The following is a 24,777-nucleotide window of genomic DNA, read 5'->3' as shown; positions in this document are numbered from 1 at the left end:
TAAGTACCTTGTTGCATAATGGTTAGTGGCGTGTCTCCCCCTTTAATATTAAGATGAGGAAGGTGAAGTTTTGGCAGGGCCCGAACCCTAAAAATGGAGACCTCAACCCTTTATGCACATTCTCGTAATTTTCTTATCGGTAATATTACCCACAGAAATCATTATAAAACTTTGGAACAAACGCTAATAGGAGGTCTATAAAATTTGAAGGCCATGAACATTTGGAGGTTCAATGTGTTTGCCTCAATGGTCAAAAAGCAAGTACCTTGTTAGAACAAACAAATACTAGGCTTCTTACATGTAAACAGCCAATTTTCCTTACAATCACAATTTGACACTTGCCTATTTTATTTTATTTTTAATAACCGATTACTCCTTGTAAGTCAAAACATGTTGAATTATGATTTTTGGTTTGCAAGAAGTAATGATTCCCAAAATGTAAGAAGCCAAGTATTGTTCTTAAGAAACTATATATATATATATATCATATATGGAAAAAACAGTGACTGAATAAAGCTGCTTCTTTGCTGCCAAGGTGACACTCATGGTAACCCGGTAATCAATTTTCAAGAGATGGATAGTGAAGCCAGAAGATCACAAATGCCACTCGAATCAACTTCAGTTGGATCACCTATGACGCTGAGATAGTCCTCCAGCATATGGATAGCACGCTCAGGCTGACCACATGCTTTGTACATCTCTGCCCCTGCCTTGAGCACTTCAACATTATCAAGACAAGCTTGAACTACTTGTTCATACAATGAGGCTGCATTTTGGTAATCTCCAAGTTGAACATAGACTGAAGCACCGTATAATTTCAGAGTGACATCATAAGGATCCATTGACATTGCTTTTGGAAGGCAATACAGAGCCACAGAAGTGTTACTCCGTTCGTTGAACCGGGCAAACAGCAGTTTCCAAAGAGGCGATGAATCTCTTGTTGCTGGAGAAGCTTCTGCAGCAATTGCGTAGAAGTTTAAGGCTTTTATTTCATTACAAAGAGCATCATGGACGAGCCCAAGTGTATGATACAAATCTGGCAAATGGGGTGCTTGATTAATGACTTGTTCTAAGATAGCTATGGCCTCTTCATATTGGCCAAGTGCATAGTGAAGAGTAGCATCACCAAGCATTGGATGAGTAAGTTTCTTCTTTGATTCTCTTCTCCTAGGCTTACTTGATCTCCTCTTTTCTATGCTTACTCCAGGAGCCTCTTCCACCATGTCTTGCTTGAGGCCCAAGGCAAAGGCATACTGTGAAGCCTCCTCATTATCAGGAGTACGTGGCATTGCTCTCTTTATCCATCAAGATGTGTAGGCAAACGTACCCTCTTGGAGAGCAAAATTAGGACCTAAATCATATATCATCATCCAAAAACGCCATAAATTCCTAGAGAGAGAGAGAGAGAGTTGTAGATAACAAATACAAAATTAAGACCAGTTGTGTGGCAATCAATGTTTTCAAAGGCGAGCAACTAGTTATTAGTGGTATTTCTCTTCTGCTTGTTGGAAGAGGTACCAAATTCGAATCCGCCCTCCTCAAATAGAAATTTTTTTTTTTTTTTTTTAAAGTGTTTTTCAAAGGCAAAGACATAACTTAACGCATGTTACCACCCATGGCGAGGCATAAGCCTCAACTGCATTGAGACAGCTTTGTATAGGACTAATACAGGAATCAAGTAATTCTATACGTATCCTAAGTTTCAGTCATCCTCTCTAGAGAAGGATTATTCGATAAAAAATTACAGTATTTTTAAGTACAAAATAGAAAAAAAAAAAAAACAATATATAAATAAAAACGGGAACAAAGTTACAAACAAACTTGCAATGGAAATACTATATACACTATTAAAATGTTAGAAATGCCCTGTGATTCTATAACCTATGCTAGTAAAATGTTAGATAATTAACCATGAGTCAATCAAGAATGTTATTAAAATAGTTTTCTTGGCTTGAGAATTTAATAATTATAGAAACTACTGGAGAAAGTCAACTATATATGGATTAATATTAATTCTTACCCAGCAACCAAATTAAACCGAGGAATAGAAATTTCATGTTTGACTAAAAAATTAAGGCCTAAGCCAGAAAGCTCAAAACAAATTTGCAAGAAGTGGGAGGAGAGATTACCTTGCAGACTTGCAGTGGGGCTGGTGGCGTGATTAAGAAGAACAGAGAGAGCAAAAGGGTTTAAGGGCGACAACTTGTTCAGTTGTTCATCAGTCTCTCTATTTATAGTGTGATGCTTTCATGAACTTGGGCTTCACATTGCCAAGAACTCGGTCTGAATTTTCGTAAGGTTTAGCAATAAATTAGTATTTATTATACTAATTAACAAATGCGAGCTATTTCTTTATATTTTTAGCTATTTTCTTTTTATAATTATATTGTTAGTTATTTTGCAAAATCAAGTGTTGAATACAATGCCTATGACCACACCACCTCGCCTACCTTACCCCCATGGATGTAGTAATTGTTGTCATCTTCAATATGGATAAAATTATAATGGCTTAATAGCTATTTTAAGTTTTAACTCGTGTGTCTAATTGTCCATCAAAATTAAAAATTCGGTAAATTAAGATATCAACCTTTAAATAAACATGTCAAAATGCCCTAATTTTTATCTTTATTAACTCCAATTCGGCCAAACATAAACTCTCTATCCTCTAAAATAGTAATTTGTGGCCCGTTTGGGATTATTTAAGCCATGTTGTGTGAGCAGTCCATAGTAGCATGGCACCCTTGCATGTGAACCAACAAGTGAGTCCATGCTCTTTCCACTTCGATATTCTTCTTCTATCAAGCAAAATTGCTTGAATAATCATTGTTTGGGTCACAACTTACAATTCTAGAGAATAGAAGGTTGAAGATTTTTTCAAATGGGGATTAATAAATGAAAAATTAAGGTAATTTGACATATTTTCAAAAGTTTGATACTTTAATAGTTTAATTTACTGAATTTTTAGTTTGGGAGACATTTTACACACGAGTCATAATTGAGGGGGGCAAAATAGCTATTAAGCCAATAATAGTTTAGTTGATCCTTAAGAGTTAAATCATGATGCATTTTACTTATAGTTGTTTTTAATCTCACTGGGAAACTCCGTGTTTATAAAAGCTTAATGGAGATGTGTTTAAAGACGTAATGACATTCCTTGTTTAAAGACTAGCTTGTAGCTAGCTTCTAAGAACGGAAGGAATAAGAATCACTCATTCCAAGTCATTTCATTGTTTACTTGCACAGTTGCACTATGAGAATCAAAAGTCCCATGCTTCCACGACCCGACAATCTAACCTTCCTAAATTATAAATAAAAAAAATTGAAATTGGCCAAGTTTGGAGAGAGATGAGAGATTTTTTGGTCTGTTAAACGTTTTGGTTTTGTGTTCTACTTTCTTGGTTATGGGTCTGTCTGGGTTTTGTGTTCTACTTCCTGGTTATGGGTCTTACTATTCTTACGAAAGTATGATTCTAGACTTGCTAGACACACACAAAAATAAGTTTAGGACTTAATCTCTCAATTTATAGTTCAGGTCCCGAACTGAGACACAGGTCCACAAAAGTAAAAAATAAAAACTCCTTAGATAAATAAAGAATTTAAATAAAAAAAACAAGAATTTGGAGAAAATAAAAACGCACAAAACAAGCCAAAGGCAAAAGCTTCTACAAGAAACAAGGCCAGATGGCCTTAAGAACTACAGGAGAACCAAAATCAGTACCTCAAACAATAATGAGAACCAAAAAAATGGACACCATCCAGTGCTCAACCACAAACGAACCCAAGGGAGACTGGGAGAAGCCCAACCAGGCTTAAAACAACTACAATACTGATCGTCTGATGCCAGTTGAATGTTGTCATAATTGTTCAAATGTTGACAAAACGAGGTCTGGGAGGGTGGGGGTAGCTAGTCATTGCCTACGGCAGCATGAATCGACAGATAGGATCTGTTACTAAACAAGAAGAATACAAACTTATTCCTATGAATGGTGGAATACTGGAATTTAATCTGAGAAGTCAACCCAACAAACAGCTGAAATGCTGTGATTAGAAGAAAATTAATATCACCTAGGTTTGAGAAGTGAATAAAGAGCATGAAGAATGCATGTTGAACAAGAAGAAACTTCTATGGCCATAAAACTGAAACTACTACAAACCTTTCACGAATTATTATTCATAGACCGCATGCCTATGAAAAACTCAAACCCGCGTATCTTTATATCCCACCACTGCTGACATCACACTAAAACTTAACAAAAACCTTATTTGAAGATTGCAGTCATAAAGAGTAGCGTCCCAATAACCTTAGCTCAATATTGCACTAAAATGAAAATAAACCAATACGCATCAGTGAATGATACCCATATAATTATTTCACAATCCAAAGCCAAAACATCTCAATATTTAGAGTAACCAAACCAATGCTTTAAAAAACCCTAGAGCAACAAAAACATCAATCAAAAAGCAAAAGTAGAAATGTGCCATAAACCCTAGTCTAAATCCAATAAACAATGCCTATTAAACTAAAGATTCAGTTCTTCCCTCCTCTCATACATATTACAACAAAAAGGAACTAGCATTTCCTTTAATCCCAATACGAAATCAAGCATAAGCATTTGTTTCTCATAACAGACGTATCAGACACCTTTAATAAATAAAAATTAAATCAAATCATAGCATAGCATATTAAAAAATAAATTAAACCCAAATCATTTCCAGAAATATCTGAATATAATAGCATTAAAAATAGCAGAAAATCCATGTCTATGATTGAAGATCCAATCATAAGACCCTCAAAAGGCATTAAACACCAAATCCATCCGTCCATACTTTAAAAACGAAATATTTAAAAAACAAAAACCCAATTAACCGTCGCTAATTATACTACCAAAAACACCAAAAGGGATCTAAAATCATCACCAAAATCAGTCGATGTTCTGCATGATATCCTCGGCGGTGAACTTGGTCCCCTTGTCCTTGTCGGCGGCAGCGCGACCCTTGGCCTTGCGGTCGAGCAGGGACTTGCGATCCTTGTCGAGCCTGAGCTTCGTGATCACAACTTTCGACGGGTTGATACCCACATTCACAGTCGACCCGTTAACCTTCTCGCGGGTGATCCGCTCGATGTGGATGACCCACTTGCGGCGGTAGACCTGGACGACCTTGCCCTCGCGGCCCTTGTAGGTCCCACGCACGACCTGGACCTCGTCGTCCTTGCGCACCGGCATGGACCGCACGTTGTACTTGGAGCGGAGGTCGGATGAGAGCGGCGCGCTCATAAGCACGCGGCGCACGCTCGACGGCGCCGTGAAGTGGGCCTTGCGGTTCTTCCGCCGGGAGCTGGTCACGCGCGGGTTGTACTTCATCTTCGCTGGTTCTCTGGGTTTGGCTTGCTGCCTTGCTCTCTGTGACGGCAAATGAGAGAGTGAGGTTTGGCTAGGGTTTTGCTGCTGCTTAAGAGATTGGTGCCGATGGGCTGGTTCAGTATCAGGCTTTGCTTGTGGTTCTGGGTTTTCTATATCTGGGCCGGATGATGGGTTTTGGGGGCCCAATGAATGCCATAGGGCTCCAATAGGAAAAGTGACCCAACTTTTATTTTTTGGGAAATGCTACTAAGCCGTTTTTAAGATTTTGAACACTCTAGCTGAATTAGGCTATTGATCCTTCATGTATATTCACGTGATTATTTGGGCTCAAGATAATATATAGGGAGTCTATAAATTTGGGGCCCTGGATATTTGAGGATCCAAGACTGGCCTTTAATTCTAAGTAATATGAAGATGTAATGTAAATTATAGAGATAAAAAATTAAATTTTAGAGCATTGTTCTTTTTTTTTTTTTTTTTTTACTTCACTAACTCTCATAAATGAGTGAAATTTAAATTAAGGCTCTGGGCTAAGAATTGAACTATCCCCAAAAAGGATAGAACAGAACCATGGGGGAGGGAGCTTCCTTCACCCAAACTACATTGTCTGCAACATATATATCATTGAGCAATGACCTTATATTTACAAAGTTGAATTTGACATTTGTAAATAATATTATGAGAAAAATTTATGTATCATGATTATATAACCTTTTGTGTATATCTCGCTCATCACTTATTAGGTCACATAATGAGAGAGATAAATAAACTTGATGTATAATAATACAACATGTATATATCATATAAAAGCTAAAATATATTTCTGGCTATTAGTTCCTCTATTTCAATTGATTCCCATGGAACATTTATAGAAAATGCTATTATCTCAATTTTTCCTAGTTTCATGTGAATATGTGATACATAATATGCACACCAGATTATTATAGTAAAAATAATAATATGGTAGAATCGAATATGAAAATGTCACGTAAAGTGAAAACAAAAATTTAGAATTTTTTTTTTTTTTTTTTGAGAACTAGGAGATCGAGGGGGACTAATGTCATTTAGATTGTGAAGAGAAATCCACTAAAATAAAAGCTAGTTGGTAGACTGTCTAATATTTATACACATATCACATACAATAAATACAAGAGTCTATTGATTTTCATCATATGGCATCATGCATGAAAAAGATGACTCATTTTATATTATTGATAATTGATGACGCGCGTGATTTGAACTTAGGATGTCTTGTAGAAAATAACACTACATCATGAATAACTTATTGATACAAAGGTACGTAAGTCAGTTTCCATGGTACGAAATTTGTTGCATACTTTCATTATCTTAGCTTCCTTAACTTTTCATCAGTTGATTAGCATTCTAGGGTCCTGCTTATTTTGCGGAAATGAGCACTTTTGAAAAATGTATCACCTTTTATATAAAAATGGGGTATATACGTACCTATGTCTAAAGAAATTTTTTTGTTTTTCTTTTTATGTCTAGAGAATTTAATACCTCAAGTCCTTTTGAGTTTTTCTTGGATTTCAAGGATCACTTGAATTAAAAGTCCAGAATAATTAACCAAGACAATGAAACGATCCAAATCCTGCATGAAATCCACAAGAATGTCTTCATGATCTTCAAGACTCAAGGCAATTAATTTGTGGTACTGATCGACCAAATCAGATTTCCCAAATAAAACGATCTACCTACCAAATAGAATTTATGTCCTAAACAAAAAAGAAAAAAGAAAATAAAAAGAAACCAACACTGCATTCAAAGCAAAGGAGTAAATGCAAGAATGCATTTATGAGTCATCACATGCACGCCATTAATATACCCCTCCTAACGATTGAGCAGCAGGGAATTCCTCACCCTTCAAAAACAGAAAACCCTAATGGCAATAAAAGCAGCAGTAATTAAAAAAAAAAATCTGCAAAAAAAAACTGTGAGTTTCTCAAGGAGTAAGAAGTGACTAGTAGGCAATGAGGGGTTGGAAAAATCTTGGGGTGGTTGAGACCATCTATGAAGAAGAAGACTATGAATTCTCCTCTGCCTCCCCTTCTCTCTCCCCTGCCTTCTCTTCTCCTTCTACACCTCTCCATTCTAGAGTAGAATCATGGTAATTATTAATCTTTCAATTTTTTTTCATTTCTTTTATATATTTTAAACTTCAGGTTTTATATATTATTCAAATTCGACGTTACATAGTTCCGAAAGTTTCTTGTAGTATTTTAATTTCTGGTTGTGTTTTTGTGCGCGCTTGTATTAGGTCTCGGGCAACAGGGCACAAAACAGAAGTTTTTATTCAAGTCGAGGGAAAATGTTTCCATTTGCACAAGGTTTGTCAATTACATCTTCATTCTAAGTTGTTTTAATTTGTTTGATGATCTTCTGCAAATTTTAGAGTTGTTGGCCTTGGATGAAGTTATGTTTGTAATTTGTCAATATTTTTTTTTTAGTGGTGAAGGCCAAAATTTTTAGTACATTGTGTTTTTGCAAGCAGCTGAAATTGGGGTTTGGTTGGGAATGATTGTTATATAAAAGCAAGGGAGATCCAACCCAGAATACTTCTGCTGAAATTGGGAATTTTTGGTGTATGTGATTTGTTTTTTTTAATTTAGGGGTGCGAGAATAAAATGCTTTAGTATAAGAGAATTGAGAAGTATTGTGGATTAGTGAAATTTGTCTCTTAATAAGAGAATTGAAAAGTAGTAGTCCAAAGATTCTTGTTGAGTTGTTGCCTAGATTTTTGTCAAAACACATTGGTGTCTAAGGGTAGTGCCAAAAAAGCCCTAGAGTTAGTGAGGAAGAAGTAGTACAAAATGTTTAAGATTATGGTAAGTGATAGATTTGTTTTCTTCCAATGTGCCAAAAAAATTGTGGTAAGTAATTGATTTGGTTTCGTCCAATGTAGCAAAAAAGGTTAAAAGGGTATGCCGTAATTTTTTTTCTGTTGCAAATGTTTTAAGACCTTCATCGGATTTCTTATGGAGATGATAGAGGGAATTAGCTAGACAAAACAATACATAGTCGCAAGAAATCACAAAAGGTGTATTGTATATATTGGACATATGAATTTAAATAACACATGTTTTTTAAGCAGTTGAAATGTATTTCACATGATTAAATTCACATATAAAAAAAATTAATACTTTTAATATAAAATTGGATTTGGTAATAACTAATAAGAAAAATTATAAAAGCACTAGATAGATTCAATGAGTTATTTTGGATTTCTTTTTGTGCTATATTCAATGTACTAGATTCAATGGGTCTATTTTGAATTTCAAATAACTATATTCAATGTACTATTTTGGATTCCTTTTTGTGCTACTAGTATTTTGAATTTGAAATGGTTTTTTTTTTTGGTCAAGTATTTGAAATGGTTGGATGACTGGATACAATGAGTTATTTGAAACCTATGTACTTCATTTATTTTTTATTGATAGCAACTGAACATAAGAGTTTATACCTAGTACCTACTTACAAATTCTCATTCATGTTCAAATTGAGTTAGAGACATATATTGGCCAAAAAAAATTGAGAGACATATAAATTGCTACTTATTTTTCAATTATGATAAAAAAAAAGAGTGACTTATTGTATTTCTCATTTTCTGTTCCTTCATAGGATCCCCTGACATCAAGAAGCACATATTTAAAACGTCAACTAACGGATTCCGTCTTGGACTTCACGCTCTCTCCGCCTTTAAACATTTCGGCCGAAACGTTCACCCTCGTAGCCGAGTTCTGTTACGGCGCCCACCTCGTCATAACGCTGTTCAATCTCGCAGCTCTAAGAACAGCCGCGGAGTTGCTTGAGATGACGGAGACTAACGGTGACGGTGAGGACAACTTGCTGCACTTAACGGACACCTACTTCCGTCAAGTAGTCGCCGTTAACAGAGACTACGCGTCCGTAGTCTTCCGCTCATGTCTAGCCTTGCTTCCCGAGGCGGAAACGGCAGCGTTTCTTGTGAGCAGGTGCATTGAAGCGTTGGCTCTGTCGGGTGACGGTGACGGCCGTGTGGATTGGCTGCAGGAGGTTATAACGGTGTGTCCCAAGGATTTTCAAATAGTCGCCCAGGCCATTCAACGTGGTTTTGGAAGCCACGACGTCGTCTATAAGCTCGTTGATCTATATCTCAAGGTAAGTGTCAATTTATTTAGCCACTTAATTATAACTTAGTGGCCGGGACATGTTATAGGGTTTAAGGTTTGTATATATCATGCATTATGCCATTTTTTCTTTGTTAAGCTTCGAGAGTCAAAATATGGATTGCATGCTTAAGTAGAAATGTTCTCTTTCTAAACATAAGGTTTAACAATATAAATTCTTACATTGATTGTTGTTTTGGCAGAGATACAATGGCAAAATGACAGAGGAGCAGAAAGCACAAATATGCAGTTCCATCGACTGCAGTAAGCTGTCAGCACAACTCCTGATGGAGGCAGTGCAAAACCCTATAATGCCCCTGCGATTCATAGTCCGAGCCATGCTGATCGAGCAGCTCAACACTCGGCGCTCCATTTTGTCCGCAGGCGGCGACGACACCAAATCATTGATTCAACAGCCCGCCAGTACTCTAGGCTCCCTCCTCGAACGCGACACCGTGCTCCGCCAATCCGCGGTGCTCAAGGCCACCATGAACGCCACGTGTTCGCGCATCCGGAGCCTGGAGGAAGAGCTGGGTGGGATGAAGAAGCTGTTGCATGAGTGCCATGAGAAACAGGAGAGAAGCATACGAATGGAGGGCTCGGGCAGTAGGTCTGCGAGTTTTCACTACGGCACTGGCAATCAGAGTTGTAATAAGATAACCAAGGGTGACAAAGGGTCGGCTTCTTCGGCTAGTTTTCGCCTCATCAGCGGACCAGAGAGGACTGCTTGTAATGCGGCTAGTACTCCCAGGTTAACCAAGACTATTAGCCAGAGGTTCATCAATGGATTCAAGAAAGCGTTTCGGGTACGTGTCCCGGAGGACAAGATCGTAAGTTCTAGGGATGGACGTGGATGTCATCAAATAGGGACTTATTAGGAATATTTTATATTTAATTACCTGTAAGTTTTTGCAGCTCAAGCCTCAAGGCAACACTTTCCCTCTTACGAATTTTACTGATCGAGAATTAATTTTAGGTGTTTAACTTTGATTTTATTTATACATTAATTGTCATGGTAAATCCGTAAATCCAAGACGGCAAATGTGGTCCACCAAATTACCACTCTTCTCAGTCCTACTGAATAAGAATTCATCTGAAAAATTTTCTATTTTCAAACTCGAATGTCTATACTAATCTGTAAGAAATTAAGAATTAAGATTGTTTCGCTTCTTGGGCCTTTAGCCTTGTGTTTATGGGTTATGAACCACCAATCTAAGATAAAAAGATATTAGCTTGTGTTTATGGGTCATGAACCACTAATCTAAGATAAAAAGACAGTGTGGATAATCACATTAACAAAAGAAAGTCACCAATTAGTGCACTCTATGTCAATTACCACCAAGCTCGCAAAATCCAAAAAATGTCTATTAATTCCAACTAGTCACTACGTACTCTTATGTAGTTAACCAAATATTTGTGTGCTACGTAGATACAAGATTGGTCGATGTGCCATTCATGTCCGCTTTTGATTGAGATTTGAGAGACGACAAGCAGCTCTCGCGATTGTCATTCACTCTCTATCAACGTCTGAGTGATGGTGACCCTGGGTGCTGGCCCAGCAACACCGTGCAACATCATTAGCTGCGCTGTCTGTGTCGCTCACTGCACCGCAGAATCAGCAGATAGACGCCACACTGCGCAACAGATAGGATTTTTGGTAGTGTGTATTTTCTTCACTTTTGTATTTTACCATAGAAAATTTATATTTAAATTAATGAAATATTTCAATATTATATAATTGTAAATGTAAATTTTTTTTTTTTTAATAAAAGTCAATGAGTTTTGAAATTATATTTTATTTTAGTCACTAACCAGTAAGTCTAATCCATTTGATGATGTCATGTATTTTGGTGTATTGAAAAATACTAATTTATCCATTTATTTTTTTATTGCTTATGAGAGTAAAATTATGACGTTGTCCTTAATTTAGTTAGAGTATAGAAATGAGATGCAGAGTATATAAATGAGATTTAGGGTTTATAAATTGAGTTAAAGATTTAGAATTAGGGTTCTGGAGTTTATGATTTAAGGTTTCGAAGTTTATAATTTAGGGTTTAATTAGGTCTTTTCCTAAAACGCGGGAGTTAAACTTAAGTCATTTTGCTGTATAGCAGTCAAATAAAAACTTAATACAAATCTAAATCTGAATAGTAATGTATGTTTATTAATTTATTGTAATTAATTTATTATTTTTTTTATCAATAGTGACTAAAATAAAATTACAAAAAAATGCATTGGTTAAAATGTAATTATGAAAAATTTTATTGATTTATTTGTAATTAACCCTTCTTACTACAATCATTGGCCAAAAAAAAACCCTTCTTACTACAAATAATTGCTAAAAATGACTGATATTTCATATAACAGCTGAAAAATGTGCTCAAATCATCTGTACCTAAAAAAGTCCTTTTAAAAAAAAATATATATATATTTATAAAAGTCCAATGGTAAGTTGGCAATAAGTGGGAAAATCCCATTATAAAAAGCAACTGTCTCTCTCATGTAATTTAAAAAGATACTCAAGTTGGATGGAAAAGTCATAAATAGTATCGTACTTCATTGAGCCATGATTTACCGAGCATAATTAAGTGTCACATTAGGGTTATAAAATTGCCCATACACCTAAATTTGATCCCCCTCCTCGATCCCTAAGCAAGAAAAAACGTATCGTACTCAATATCAGCTAGACAATCTTGAATTGCACTATATCATAATGACCACCAAATTAGTGTATCATTGACCAACCATTCGTGGGTTGGGTATCTCCATGGCCCCCCCTACCTACTTTTGCACCTGATAACTCAGTATAATTCTTTGGTATCAATCATAGTCTCCCGGCGTTAACATTTTATGAGGAACTACCCTAATTGCCATAAATGCTCTCATATTGAAAAGGGACCTTGTGGATGCACCATGTCATCGTTCCTTCATACTTGCATTATCAATCATAGTCTCCCATGTTGCTAATGATTTCCATGTTTTCTATAGAAGTGCTATTGTGAAGCAGGGAGTGCACTGAAGTTTGGGGGTGCTCTATAGCTTTTGCTTTTTCTAAGGAGTTCTTCACTTTCTGATTAGCATAGCCTGCTCGTGTTCCTACCTCTATATATTTGGGAATGGGAGAATGAAAGAGTAGTGAAGGAAAGGGCTGTGGGTGACGATGGAGGAGGAAGAGGGAATGGCTTGAAGCGGCGGCAGCCATGGCAGAGGGTAAATGTCTAGGAGAAGACGATGGCAGATCTGTTTTTTTATTTTTTGATAAATTATTAAAAGGGTGATTGATAAATATAAAATGGGTTTATTAAAAGTATTAAATAGATGGTACAATCCTGGCCATTAAATTATTTTGAATGGTCAAGATTAGAAGTCTTGTACAGTCTAGTAGAGAAATTACTGACAGAGAATCCACTTCTTGAAAAAAGACATTCGTTGACTTCGCAAAAATTATCAAAATATAAAAATTCACCGGATGTTTTTTTTTATTTGAGAATCCTAATTATTTCTTTATGATATTTATGGCAATAAAATGTTATATTATGTGTTTTGTGACGGTCGCAATTAGGATTATAGCCAAATTTCACGAGTAAAAGTAAAAATTGAAGAAAAAAAAAAAAAAAAAAAAGAGAAGATTGCATAGAAAAAAAAAAGAAACTTTTGGGGGACGTGTACCCCACCCACGGAGTCCTAGTGGGCTTACCAAAGGAACTACACGTGTAAGAAAAGGATAAAATAACCAGCCAAAAACACGTGCCGGACTATAATGCCTCGGAGCGTAGCTCCACGCTTTATAAGAGCGCGTGAGACTGACCTCCAAAAGCCAGCACTCCCCAAACTTTGCAGGACTGTGCTTCGTTCGATCTCTCGTCGTCTCCTCCAACTACAAGTAGCGAACTTGAGAGCAGAGATTCAGAAATGGAAGAAGCAGAGCCATTCGTCTCAATCCCTAATTCTTTAACCAACCACTTCCTCTCTCGCACGACCAGTCAACCACCCTCTCCATGTGAGCCTTCCATGGCTCTCTAAAAAAAACACACACTAAAAAAAAAAAAAAAAAAGAAAACAAACACACAAACATATCAAGCCGTCACGAAACCTCTGCTGAGCCGTCAACTACTCCCCCACGCCTCCATTGCTTAAAACCCAATCGAGTCTCGCACTTGCCTTTTGAGTTTTGATCTCAGCGTTATTGGTTAAATGAGTGTGGTTAAAGGAGCGCGACCGTTGATTTGTGGCCCGTCGCGGGACACTGAATCTGGACCGTCGGTGACGTTGTCCTCATCGGCAGTAAAGCTAGGGTTTGTGAAGGTGAAGAGGAGCAGCAATGCGATTGGATTGGAAGGTAGGAGGAGCAAGAGCTTGGGGCTGAGTGGTGGAGGTGATGGACGATCCAGGTTCTTACGCCCAATTAAGGCAATGGATGATTGCGCCGCCATTTCTGGTACCACTCTTTTTGAAGTTTCAATTTCTCTCTGTATTTGTTTTGTTTTTTTTTTCTTTTTTTGTTGCTGTTGTTGTTTTTCTCGTATGTAGGAGTTATTGATTTTGGTTCCGAGAGTTAATGGCTGGTTTGCATTGTGGAGCTGAAGTTTCTAGCTTTCATGAATTACAATCAATCGCAATGGTTTTCTGATTTGGGCCTTTTGTTGTTTCACTTTAGATGCAGAGTTTCGAATGTGGCTCTCCCTGTTTTGTTTTTAATTTTTCTTTTTTGGTTTTGGTATATTCGGTGTTGGGTAAGTTGACCGAAATGGGTTTTGGTAAATTCTCAAAAAAAAAAGACGGGTTTGGACCGTTTGGTTGAGTTAAATAATTGGTTTTGGGTGAGTCATACTACTCTTTGGATGGTAATTGGGCTTTTGCTTTTTTCTTCTCCTTTCTCATTGCTTTGGTCAACCCCTCTTTGCATCTTCTTCTTCTTCTGTGTATACAACATTCTTGTTGCTAATTCTCATCCGTGCCACTAGCAGCCCACTTTGAGTGCAATTAAAGCAGTTCAAGTTACTCCAGGTGGTTAGCAATTTAGTAATCATAAAACCTTGCTTACTTATCTATTTACTTTTGGTTTAGAGTTTAGACATAGCTACATGTGAGACTAACACACCTGCTTTTTCTGGGTTTCTTGCTGTTTTGGTTGAAAATCAACCTTGAATTGAATATTGTTGTCCAAGGTTCATACTTCTTTTGTATATTATTTGTCTGATAACATCTCTCGTGAATATCAGAGGTTTTTCTTTTCCCCGATAAGTTTTTTCAATTCCGTTGAAGGATATTGATTGAGGATCCATGCTTTATTTTATTTTATATGCGTTAAACTTCAGCTTAATAAAATTTATTAACCCTTCTTTGTGGTGCAAGTATAGCTTCTAGATATGTTGCATGGTTATGGTTTATGAGGGATTGTGTTTTTATTTTTAATTTTTTTATAGATGAATTTAGGTTTCTAATCTAAACCAACCATCTAACTAGGTAAAAATCTTCGCCAGATGTCAACCATGGGGAATCCAGCAAACATTGTGTGGCATAAAAGTTCAGTGGAGAAACTTGATAGGCAACGTTTACTTCAGCAGAAAGGCTGTGTCATATGGATTACTGGTCTTAGCGGTTCAGGTTTGTTTCTATTCACTTTTGCTATATGAAATGTTAATCAGTGCCTACGTTAGCAACTATGTAAAAGCAAAATTGTGATCTTTATAAATAGTATAAATTATCTGCAGACCATAAAAGTTTCAGCTCTTTTTTTTGTTATTAATCCCTTCTTACATGAAAAAATTAATTTAATTCTTTCATACTTCTGGATTTTTTTAAAAACAATTTAAATGTTTTCTTTTGCGCATATTGTAATATTGGGATTTGTGATTTGTAGTTATACCTGCATAGCAGTTGTCATGCTGATGGTATAACCCCTTCTGGCATTTTACATCTCCATAACCAGAGGGCAAGTTGATGATACCTACATGAAAGGTGGTGCCATCATTTTGACCTCAGCTTTCCCTTTCAAGAATATGTCAAAAGAGGATAAAGAAAAAGGAAATTCACATAGTATGAGTGTGTAGACTTCTCTCTCTCTCATACACGCGAGCACACACATACAATAGATTAGCAAAGATATCTCTTATTAGCTACAGATCTCTTTCTGTATGCTTTCCTTTTGTAGCCTTCTCTGCGGTACTAATGTTATTGTACCCTTGCTTGATTACATTGATATTATGTAACACATCCAAGTACCCTTGAGTTTTATTAGCAAATAATCATAGCCTCTTCAAGCTTGGATTCATTGACTAATATTAACTAAGTTAGTTTTAGCTTCTTCAACCTTAATTGTTTATGCATCGCCCAAACTCATATTTTTCACAACGTTCAATTAGAATTGTTCATGTCTATTTCAGAATCCTAGATATTCAACTATTAATGCAGAATTGCAGATAAGAGACAGAACAGTGCACTAAAAGCTTTTTTCTTTTTAGTCTTGTCATGCTACACTGGAATTTGTGCTGTGATTCTTTTTAAGCTGGTCAATTTTATTAACTTCTTTATGGTTATTTTAATTTCAAATCTGACAGAGAGAGCCTTGTCAAACTAAGCGTTCATTTGCTATATCATGGCCCATTCAACTGATTTTCAATTGCAAATGGTGGAGCTATTCGTGAATGTCAAAACGATAGTTAAATCAGTTATTTTATGCTGTACCTACACCACTGGAAATGTATCTGAGAATACTAGTAATTTGAGCATGTACGAGTCTTTTCTGATTTTTTTTCTCTTCCTTCCTCCCTCCCTCGCTCTCTCTCTCTCTTCCTCTCTCCCCTTTCAATTTTGTAAAATTCTGATCCATTTCTTGATTTGTGTATGCAATTCTGAGGTAAGGCTTTTCATTATTTAGTTGTGATATTTGAGATCATTCAGAGTGGTCGCTGCATGATACTATTAAGGAAGCTATGAAAGAAATAAGAAAGCACATTAAATTTATCCAATAATTGGAAAATTTTCCACTATAAACATTTTCTATATTGCTTACAACTTTTGGTGCAACTTTGTTTTACTGCCTTGGAAGATTCTTCCTGTCCTATTTGTTACTCTGAAGTCCATGCCAATCTTACTCAGACTATCATTCGTGGTCTCTAATTTTAGGAAAAAGCACTTTGGCGTGTGCTTTGAGTCAAGGCTTGCACTTGAGAGGAAAGCTGACCTACATCCTTGATGGTGACAATGTTCGGCATGGTCTAAATCGTGATCTTAGTTTCAAAGCAGTAGATCGTGCAGAAAACATACGTAGAATTGGTAGGTCCTTTTGTGGTTACCTTTATAGACTTTTTTCCTTACTTTTTTATTTTTTATTTTTTTATATTTACTTGTATTGATCTAATGCTAAAAAAATAGCTGAGGTGGCTAAGCTATTTGCGGATGCTGGCATCATTTGTATTGCTAGCTTAATATCTCCCTACAGAAAGGATCGAGATGCCTGCCGTGCATTATTCCCAGAAGGAGATTTTATTGAGGTATGTGGCATTTTTTATATGAGGAATGGATTTGGTTTGCTCTTTTTTGGTGAAATAATGGATTTGGTTGGACTTAACCCTTTTGTATTTAAGGATCAGTGTAATAGTCATTCTCTTAATGAAAACAATTATTCAGAATCGTCTCTTTCTCTCTAGCTTTATAGTGGTTATCTGACAAAACTCACATTTCTCAGGTGTTCATGGACGTGCCGCTCCATGTGTGTGAGAGTAGGGACCCGAAGGGCCTCTACAAGCTTGCACGAGCTGGAAAAATCAAAGGTACCTTCTAGGAGTTTGAATTTAAAGATGGTCAATTCTGTTTCTTTTCCTTATCTGCTAGAAATCTTGTGATGTAGCCATTAATTGCTATAGTTGGGTATAAATATTTCTTTATACCTGTTAATATGAACAATTATGACTGCTTGTAATTATTTTTTGTTTTTTGGGAATGATGTGGAAATGCAAATCCATGAGCTTCTAGTCAGTTTTCTAATTTCTATATATCTAACTTATACATTCTTACTACGTTTCTAGATGAGTGTGCTCTAGGCTTCTAGCGAATGCAGTGCTAAATGGATTTATTATGTTGTGCTATTTCTTCTATTTGTCTGTGCTCTGTGAAATCTGTTCTCAATGAATAATAAGTGGTGGATAATTTATTTGGCACTCTGCAGGTTTTACAGGGGTTGATGATCCATATGAACCACCATTAAATTGTGAGGTATGCTCGTAAAGCAAGATCATCCTTCTGTGTAGGGCAGCGCTACCTTTCCCCAAATCTATTCAAGAAAAATGCTTGGCTCCTTATTAAAATCTATTCTAGAATAGTGCAACATTACTAATCAAATCAAATTCTATTAGCCTTGAGTTTTCCCTTTGTTATTCATGCCCTTATATTCCTTGTTTTGAAATGCTTTTTAATTTCTAATTAGCTTTCATTTTCTGATGTCAATGTCTAAAATTAGACTCCGACTTACTAATTTTGCAGATAGTATTGCAGCAGAAAGGGAGGGACTGTGTCTGCCCGAGTGATATGGCAAAAACCGTAATTTCCTACCTGGAGGAGAAAGGGTATCTGCAGGCCTGATAGCAGAAATAGGCTTCCAATTCCTTGGCGCCAGAGCTGTTTTTACTTGTAACATAACATGCTGCAAACAGTACTTTTATTCCACCTAAAAAATAAAAATAATAATAAAAAAGCTAGGAAATTGCTTGTTTCCTGCGTATCCCAGTTCCATCAAATTAGTTAATCGATCGATTAATCAATTTACTTGGTTTGAAAGCTGCCTTGTGTAGTGTGGCTTTCAAAGTTTCAATCATTCAGATTGCAATAAACAAGTGGAACTTAATTGGGGAAAGGAGGTTGATATGTATTCATTGTGTGATTATTTTGTAATGGAATAAAACATTCTTTTCGATTAATGTTGATTTTGTATGAATAAAGCAAATGAGTAACACCAGAGATCCTATTTGTATGAATAAAGAAAATATTTATCTCTAGACAAGATTCTCCAATGACTTTGTTGCACGTGTCTTCTTCTCTGCATCTCTCCCATTCCTTTTGATAACCCATTCCAAGAGTGCAGCAATGAACCCCCCAATATAAACATATTTCCACATCTTACTTGGTGCCAATATATGAAACCCTATGAAGATATCTATTTTGCCGAGGATGATTGTTGCATAACCCAAAATATAATTAAAAGCATTCCAGTATTTGCTATGCTTGTGGTCTTTGTTGGGCTTCCACTTGCTGACTAGAAATTTAATTGTGGCGAGAAGTGAGACGATGATGTCTATGCATCCATGGGCAAACTTATAAACACGGGACCATTGAGAGCCAATAACACCGAGCAAAGCACCCAAGAGCTGACAAGAAAGGCTGAACCGTAACGCATATGCTCCTTTCACATACCTTTCCATGATAATTCCAACAGGCGTTAGTATACCCCAATTGATGGTAATAAAAATACTATGGGCGTATTTCATTTTGGACATAGAATTTGTCCCGGCACGAGTTGGTTTAATCTGTCCTGAAATAAAGTCCACAGTTGAATTCCCTTTTGGTGTGTTTGAGGATTTGTGTTGTGCTGTGATTGAGATTAAACAAGAGCAGAGAATCAGAAAAAAGAGAGCCTTCAAATTAGTCTTTGCCATGATGATCTAGATATATCAAGAGAGAAGAGAAATTTGTTTGTGAGTTGAAGGCAAGGGCTGGCTTTACTTATATACAAAAGTTTAACTCCTAGTTACCACGGGAAACAACATTCCTAACTAGATTTGAATTGTAACTCCTAGTTACAATGGTTGTTCAAAAATTTACCTGTGTCAACTAGGAAAAAGAGAAAGACATGTGTTTCTATTTTAAAATTCAATATCATCATTTTTATAAATTTCAATTTAAAGTTATCAAATAAGTTAATTTGAGCGTTTTATTAGTACGTTATGACCTCATAACCAAAACATAGAATACAATCAGGAGGCCTCTAAATGATCATATAAAATTGTTCTTGATAAATATTAAATAACCATGCAAATATTAAATTATCTCCAACAAAACAAAACTGAATAAATAGCGTTCAAAATAAAAACAACATAAGCTCATTGGCATTAAAACAAAACAAGTTGCCTAATCTTTTCATAGCTAAAAACTCTTGATCGACCATTCTCATCCTTAAGCCATGTGTTGTCTGCTTGATCATTCCTCTTCTTAGATCTATCTTCTTGAGTCTTAAGGTTCATCAAGCTTAAACCATACAGTGCTCAAGCCAATCAATGCACAGCAAGCACTTGTATGTATTAAGACAGTCAAAAAATAAGCTTCACTCGGCCGGTAATTATGGACATCAATGACCCAACTAAAGATAGCCATCTCTAAAGTTCCTATATAGGCGCCTATCGAACCTCCGAGTTCGATGTATACAAGCCATTTTCTTATCCATTCCGCGTCCACACCACTGAGTATTACTTCCTTCATCAATCCTAAGGTTCCATTTAGAACCATACTTGAAAACAAAACCCAAAATTTGAAACTAATTGTATTGTACGCTGCAAAGATGTTGAAACCTATAACAACAGGTAACCATAGAAACGTCATTCCGAACATGTATCGGCACAGGAACAGGTGGGTCTTCCCAGCCAATCGAAATAGACCCAAAAAGAAAATCTCTCCCAGCATTGCTCCCACACCATCATATAACACTGCCATATCAACTCTACGCCAATCAACATTTGAGTCCTCAAATATCCCTAAAAAAATTTAAACAAAACAAGAAGATTTTCAATACTCTCTCCACAGAGTCATTTAAAACTATTATTTATCCACCAATTTAGTTTAGTGGTACTTGGAAGTATTCAAAGATATAACAACCAAACTTCATTGAATAAACAATGATATATATATGGGCCAACCAAACTTCATTCAATAAACAATGATATATATGGGTCAACAAAACTTCTAAAAGAGCAATAAACAATGATATACCAACTGCAAACTAATTAAAACTACACATGCACTTAGTATTGAATGCTCATATTGGAAATCGGTATAGTAACATACACAAAAGAAGAAGATTGTCACAAAGGCATATTTTAAAATTATTGTCTATCCACCATTAATTACTACTAATTAACTATATGCCCAAATGGCCAAATCCAATCATCAATCAATCACTTAATATTTATCAATCTTTAATTAATTCCTGTCTTTCTGCATTGCAAATTAAACCTCATCATCATTTTCTCTCCGCATGTGCTTTATATTTATGAATACTTATTAAAAAAAATCAAAACAAAATAGCCAAAAAGAACCCAACCCCTAAGCCAACCCATGCACCTATGTCAACTATAAATTGTTAGAGGTAGAGATGAGTGATGATACCTATATAATAAAAGAGAGAATGCTGAAATACGGATGCTGATGCTTTTTGGACAGCGTAGAGGATGAGCAATTCCCACACGAATGGCCTAATAATTATCTGCAATCTTCGCACGTTGGGTGCGAAATATACCAAGTTCCCTAGCTCCGAGGGGATCACCACTTGTTGTTGCTCGACGTCGAGGTCCGTGCCGATCATAGAGTCTGGTAGTGGTTGCTCAGTGGGGGTCAAATAAAGGACGAGTGTGCCGGAACATAACAGAAAGAGGGAAACCATTAGGTTTCCTCGGAGCCCAGTCCACAGGGCATTCACCACCACTGGTCCAACAATCGTGCCAATGGCCAATTTTGATGCCCAAAACCCAAATAACAACCCAACATTTCCATTTTCATGGAGATGGCCAGCGATTGCCACAAGAAAAGGCCAAACAATACAAGTAAGGACTTCTTGTAGGAATCTAGCTGCTAGAAAGTATGGTGGAAGTCGGGATGGGGCGGGGAATTTCACTACCAACCCCTCAAGCAACCGGTTGAATGGATGGGTGATAATGGTGAAGATGGCATATGTAACAATCAAAGTGCACAACTGAAAAAAAGAGCTTTTGAGGAGTTTTGCAAGTCCTCTAAGCTTGTAGATAAGGGTAAAGAAGAAAACAAGAACAGAACGAAATTTAGAAGGCCTTAATGCAATAGCTAAACAAAGATAATCTGAGAGAGAGATGGCCATTGAAGCTAGTAAGGAAACAATAACACTCAGTACGTACTGGTTCTGAGAGAGAGAGAGAGCTTTTATACTCGATCGTAAAAGACTATCTGCTCTGATCGATCATCACTTTGTTTCCTGGTTTTGCCTTTGGGCTGTTTGATTGTCTATTTAGAACTAACAAAATAAGATGGCAGATATTATATATATATATATATATATATAATATCGTACAAAAAATGTGTATGTAGGAGAGAGAGAGAGAGAGAGAGAGAGAGAGAGAGAAAAAAAGAGAGGTTTTGATAGGGATCTTTCCCAGGTGGTGCAACAAAAACTGCAAAGGCTAGCTACAACCATCAATTGATTCAGTCCAGACCTAGGCTTAGCTACTCTCCAATATCCCCTCCCAATCCTTTATATTTTTACTTTGAGTGACACTATAAATTGCTAATTTGCCACCCCCAAAACCTATTCCCGGCCCCACCCACTGTCTATATAAAACTTTAACTACAACTTTGTCATTATATGAATCATATATATTACATAAAAAGGCAAATTAGATTTTAAGAAACTAACCTTTTTTTTTTGGCCACGTAAGAAAACTAACTTTTTTTGGCCACTGTAAGAAAACTAACTTTTTTTTGGATAATTTTATTAACCCTTAAACTTTTTGGACCCTTTAGTCCCAAACCTAATAATAATAATAATGACCCTTTTACAATTTTCAGACCAAAATACTCCTTTATATGAAAATGTTGCCACAATCCATGTGTCGACCAAAAATTCGACAAGTTGCTGCATGTGCTCACGAGGTCGCTACAAGTCGGTTTGTGTCGACCACAAATTTTACCATGTGTTAACCACAAATTCGACCATGTGCTATAGCACCACCATGTTTCTGAGTTCTTCTTATTCTCTCTCATTTATGTTTTTTATGGACGCGGATCGGGTGATGCGCTCGAATTTGGGATTGTTGTTGGGTCTGGTGGTTCTGTGTTGAGGATCTACAGTTGAAAGAACTTTAATGGGTTGGGACTAGTTGACTGCTTTGTAGTGTACAGCTGCACAAAATACTGGACATGCATTCATTAGTTGTGAATAAATGAGTGTCCAAATAAGTAGCAAAGATTATGAAAACGGAAGAGTTCAAAAGCCTATCACATATGTTCCCTATTTGCTTGTCCAATTAGGCTGTCCGGCAGTGGTGTTACTTGGAAGAATTGGGCTTAGTGTTATTTATTGGGCTACGAAAACAAGTTAAAAAATGAATTGGGCTTAGTGTTATTTGGGCCCATTAAATGAAATAAATAAATTTTTAATTAAATTTTAATTAATCGGTACGAGATAAGGCTATCTCGGTATTGAACTTTCAGGACCGATCTCATTCCGTTTGAAATTAGTACGGTACGGGGTTTGAAAACAAAAAAACAGAATGAGACCAAACAATACGGAATGACACGAAACAGTATGGTTTCGATATTTTCTGTCTTAATGCCCACCCCTACAATCAACTAATACAACTAATACATCCAATTTAGGGTGAGGAGGCGCTGGAGGGCGAGGGGGAGCTGGAGGAGGCCGGTGAGTGGGGCAAGGGCAGGGGCCGAGGAGTGGGGGCGTTGGAGGATGCCGGCTAGTGGGTCAAGTTTGCTGGGTTTCTTCAGTGAGCAGCGAGGGAAGGGAGTGAGAAGAAAGGGAAGAGAGAGAAAGGAGAGATTTAAAAAATGTAGGGTTTGTGAAAAATGTTGTAAACATAACATATATATATATATATATGAAGAGTATTATGAAAATTTCACACCAAAAAGGGGTTAAAAAATTTTAATTTTGAGAAAGGGGGTCAAAAAAATTTAAAGGGTATTTAAAAAGGTTATTGAATGTAATTACCTTTTTTTTTTTTTTTTTGCCAAGATAAGAAAATTAACTAACTTAACTACGTACTAATCGTATAAATTGAAAAAAGAAAGATCATTGAAGTGGGTGCCATATTGTCATAGCGGCCTTTAGTTAGGAGAAATTATTAGGTATACAGATATACCATTTGACATTGCCTAGTGGTGTATCTTCCTAATAATATTATGACACACGTACATATATATATATAGCTAATACAGTCAGCTAAAAAGTAGCCAGCTGGGTTATATATATTAATATATATGTTTAATTAATTTCTTGGTTCCATCTTCATATATACTCTTTTTACATTCTAAATTAGTATATATATTACGTGGGTTTGTACTTTGTAGCATGAAACTGAAGGAATGAATTGCCTTCTCTCTCTCTCTCTCTCTCTCTCTCTCTCTCTCTCTCATACACCACATTTTTTGTACGATATATATATACACTTATATATAATATTTGCCATCTTATTGATGTGTCTAGAAAGATGGAGAAATTGATGATCAAGAGCAGTCGTCTATAGTCTTAAAAGAGTATAAAAAACTTTATATGTACAAATACTGTAAAATGATATAATTTTAGTTAATTAGTAATTTAGTATAAAATAATAGTAAATTAGGATAAACCACCTGGAATATATTTTTTCCTAACTGTATCCCAACATAATTTTTTTTGTTTTGGGAGGTTTAACCTGGCCTTTGACTAATGTCCACGTAAATAGTTTTAGGTGTGTTTTAATCCTAGGTGTCTGCAATTTTTAAAATTGGCCGGGCTTAATCTATGAATTAAAAAGTCAATGGGTGGGAGGCTTTAAAAAAAAGAGTTTGAGGGATTAATATCCAATTAACCCTTGATTGGTTAATCACTTAATTGCATATATTTTTCTTATTTTTTTTTATCTTAGTTCCACGTTGCCTTATTCACACTAATCGTAGCTTGTATAGCTTCACTAGGCACTTACAAATGGATCGATTTGAATCTGGATTTTGATAAATCAATCCGATTCAATCGATTTTTAGGTCTAACTGCAATATACAATTATTTTTGGTTAATCAAAATGTGAAACTAAATTGAGTGTAAATTGCGGACTCAAAGTATAACTCTCATCGATATTTATCTCCTAACTATGCAGTAAAATATATATCCAAACAAATCTGACGCCATCAATACATGTCTCCGCCATCAATATATATATATATATATATGTCTCCTAACTATGTAAATTGGAGAGTAGCTAGGTCTGGAATATTAGAGTTGGACCAATACTTAAAGGTCT

General features: G+C 36.2%; 4 protein-coding genes across 8 annotated transcripts; 2 read left to right on the top strand and 2 right to left on the bottom strand.

The window, feature by feature from the left end:
- Positions 1-566: 566 nt before the first annotated feature.
- On the bottom strand, positions 567-1,289 carry LOC147284310 (uncharacterized). The gene has a single exon (XM_086245673.1). It carries the CDS (start codon positions 1,287-1,289, stop codon positions 567-569), a length of 723 nt encoding a protein of 240 aa, XP_086101799.1.
- A 3,420-nt stretch (positions 1,290-4,709) lies between these two features.
- Positions 4,710-5,436, bottom strand: LOC147284309 (Translation protein SH3-like family protein). Its single transcript, XM_086244472.1, has one exon. It carries the CDS (start codon positions 5,361-5,363, stop codon positions 4,923-4,925), a length of 441 nt encoding a protein of 146 aa, XP_086100598.1. The 5' UTR covers positions 5,364-5,436; the 3' UTR covers positions 4,710-4,922.
- Positions 5,437-7,351: 1,915 nt separating this feature from the next.
- On the top strand, positions 7,352-10,404 carry LOC147284308 (Phototropic-responsive NPH3 family protein). Its single transcript, XM_086245672.1, has 4 exons — positions 7,352-7,488; positions 7,639-7,708; positions 9,000-9,518; positions 9,730-10,404. The coding sequence occupies exons 1-4, from the start codon at positions 7,352-7,354 to the stop codon at positions 10,402-10,404; spliced, it is 1,401 nt and encodes a 466-aa protein (XP_086101798.1).
- A 3,010-nt stretch (positions 10,405-13,414) lies between these two features.
- APK4 (adenosine-5'-phosphosulfate (APS) kinase 4) lies at positions 13,415-18,479 on the top strand. Of its 5 annotated transcripts, none has more exons than XM_086243548.1 (7): positions 13,415-13,964; positions 14,993-15,133; positions 16,655-16,804; positions 16,904-17,022; positions 17,217-17,301; positions 17,697-17,743; positions 17,988-18,479. In XM_086243548.1, exons 1-7 carry the CDS (start codon positions 13,721-13,723, stop codon positions 18,000-18,002), a joined length of 801 nt encoding a protein of 266 aa, XP_086099674.1. In that variant the 5' UTR covers positions 13,415-13,720; the 3' UTR covers positions 18,003-18,479. The 5 variants fall into 5 exon arrangements, with proteins under 5 accessions (XP_086099674.1, XP_086099673.1, XP_086099675.1 ...); XM_086243547.1 differs by having other exon boundaries at positions 13,424-13,964; positions 18,011-18,479; XM_086243549.1 differs by having other exon boundaries at positions 13,799-13,964; positions 15,010-15,133; positions 18,011-18,479.
- The last annotated feature ends 6,298 nt before the right edge of the window (positions 18,480-24,777 follow it).

The sequence above is a fragment of the Dryas octopetala genome, chromosome 5 (genome assembly GCF_963921425.1).
Source record: "Dryas octopetala chromosome 5, drDryOcto1.1, whole genome shotgun sequence".
NCBI lineage: Eukaryota > Viridiplantae > Streptophyta > Magnoliopsida > Rosales > Rosaceae > Dryas > Dryas octopetala.
This window is presented reverse-complemented; position numbering and strand designations above follow the sequence as displayed.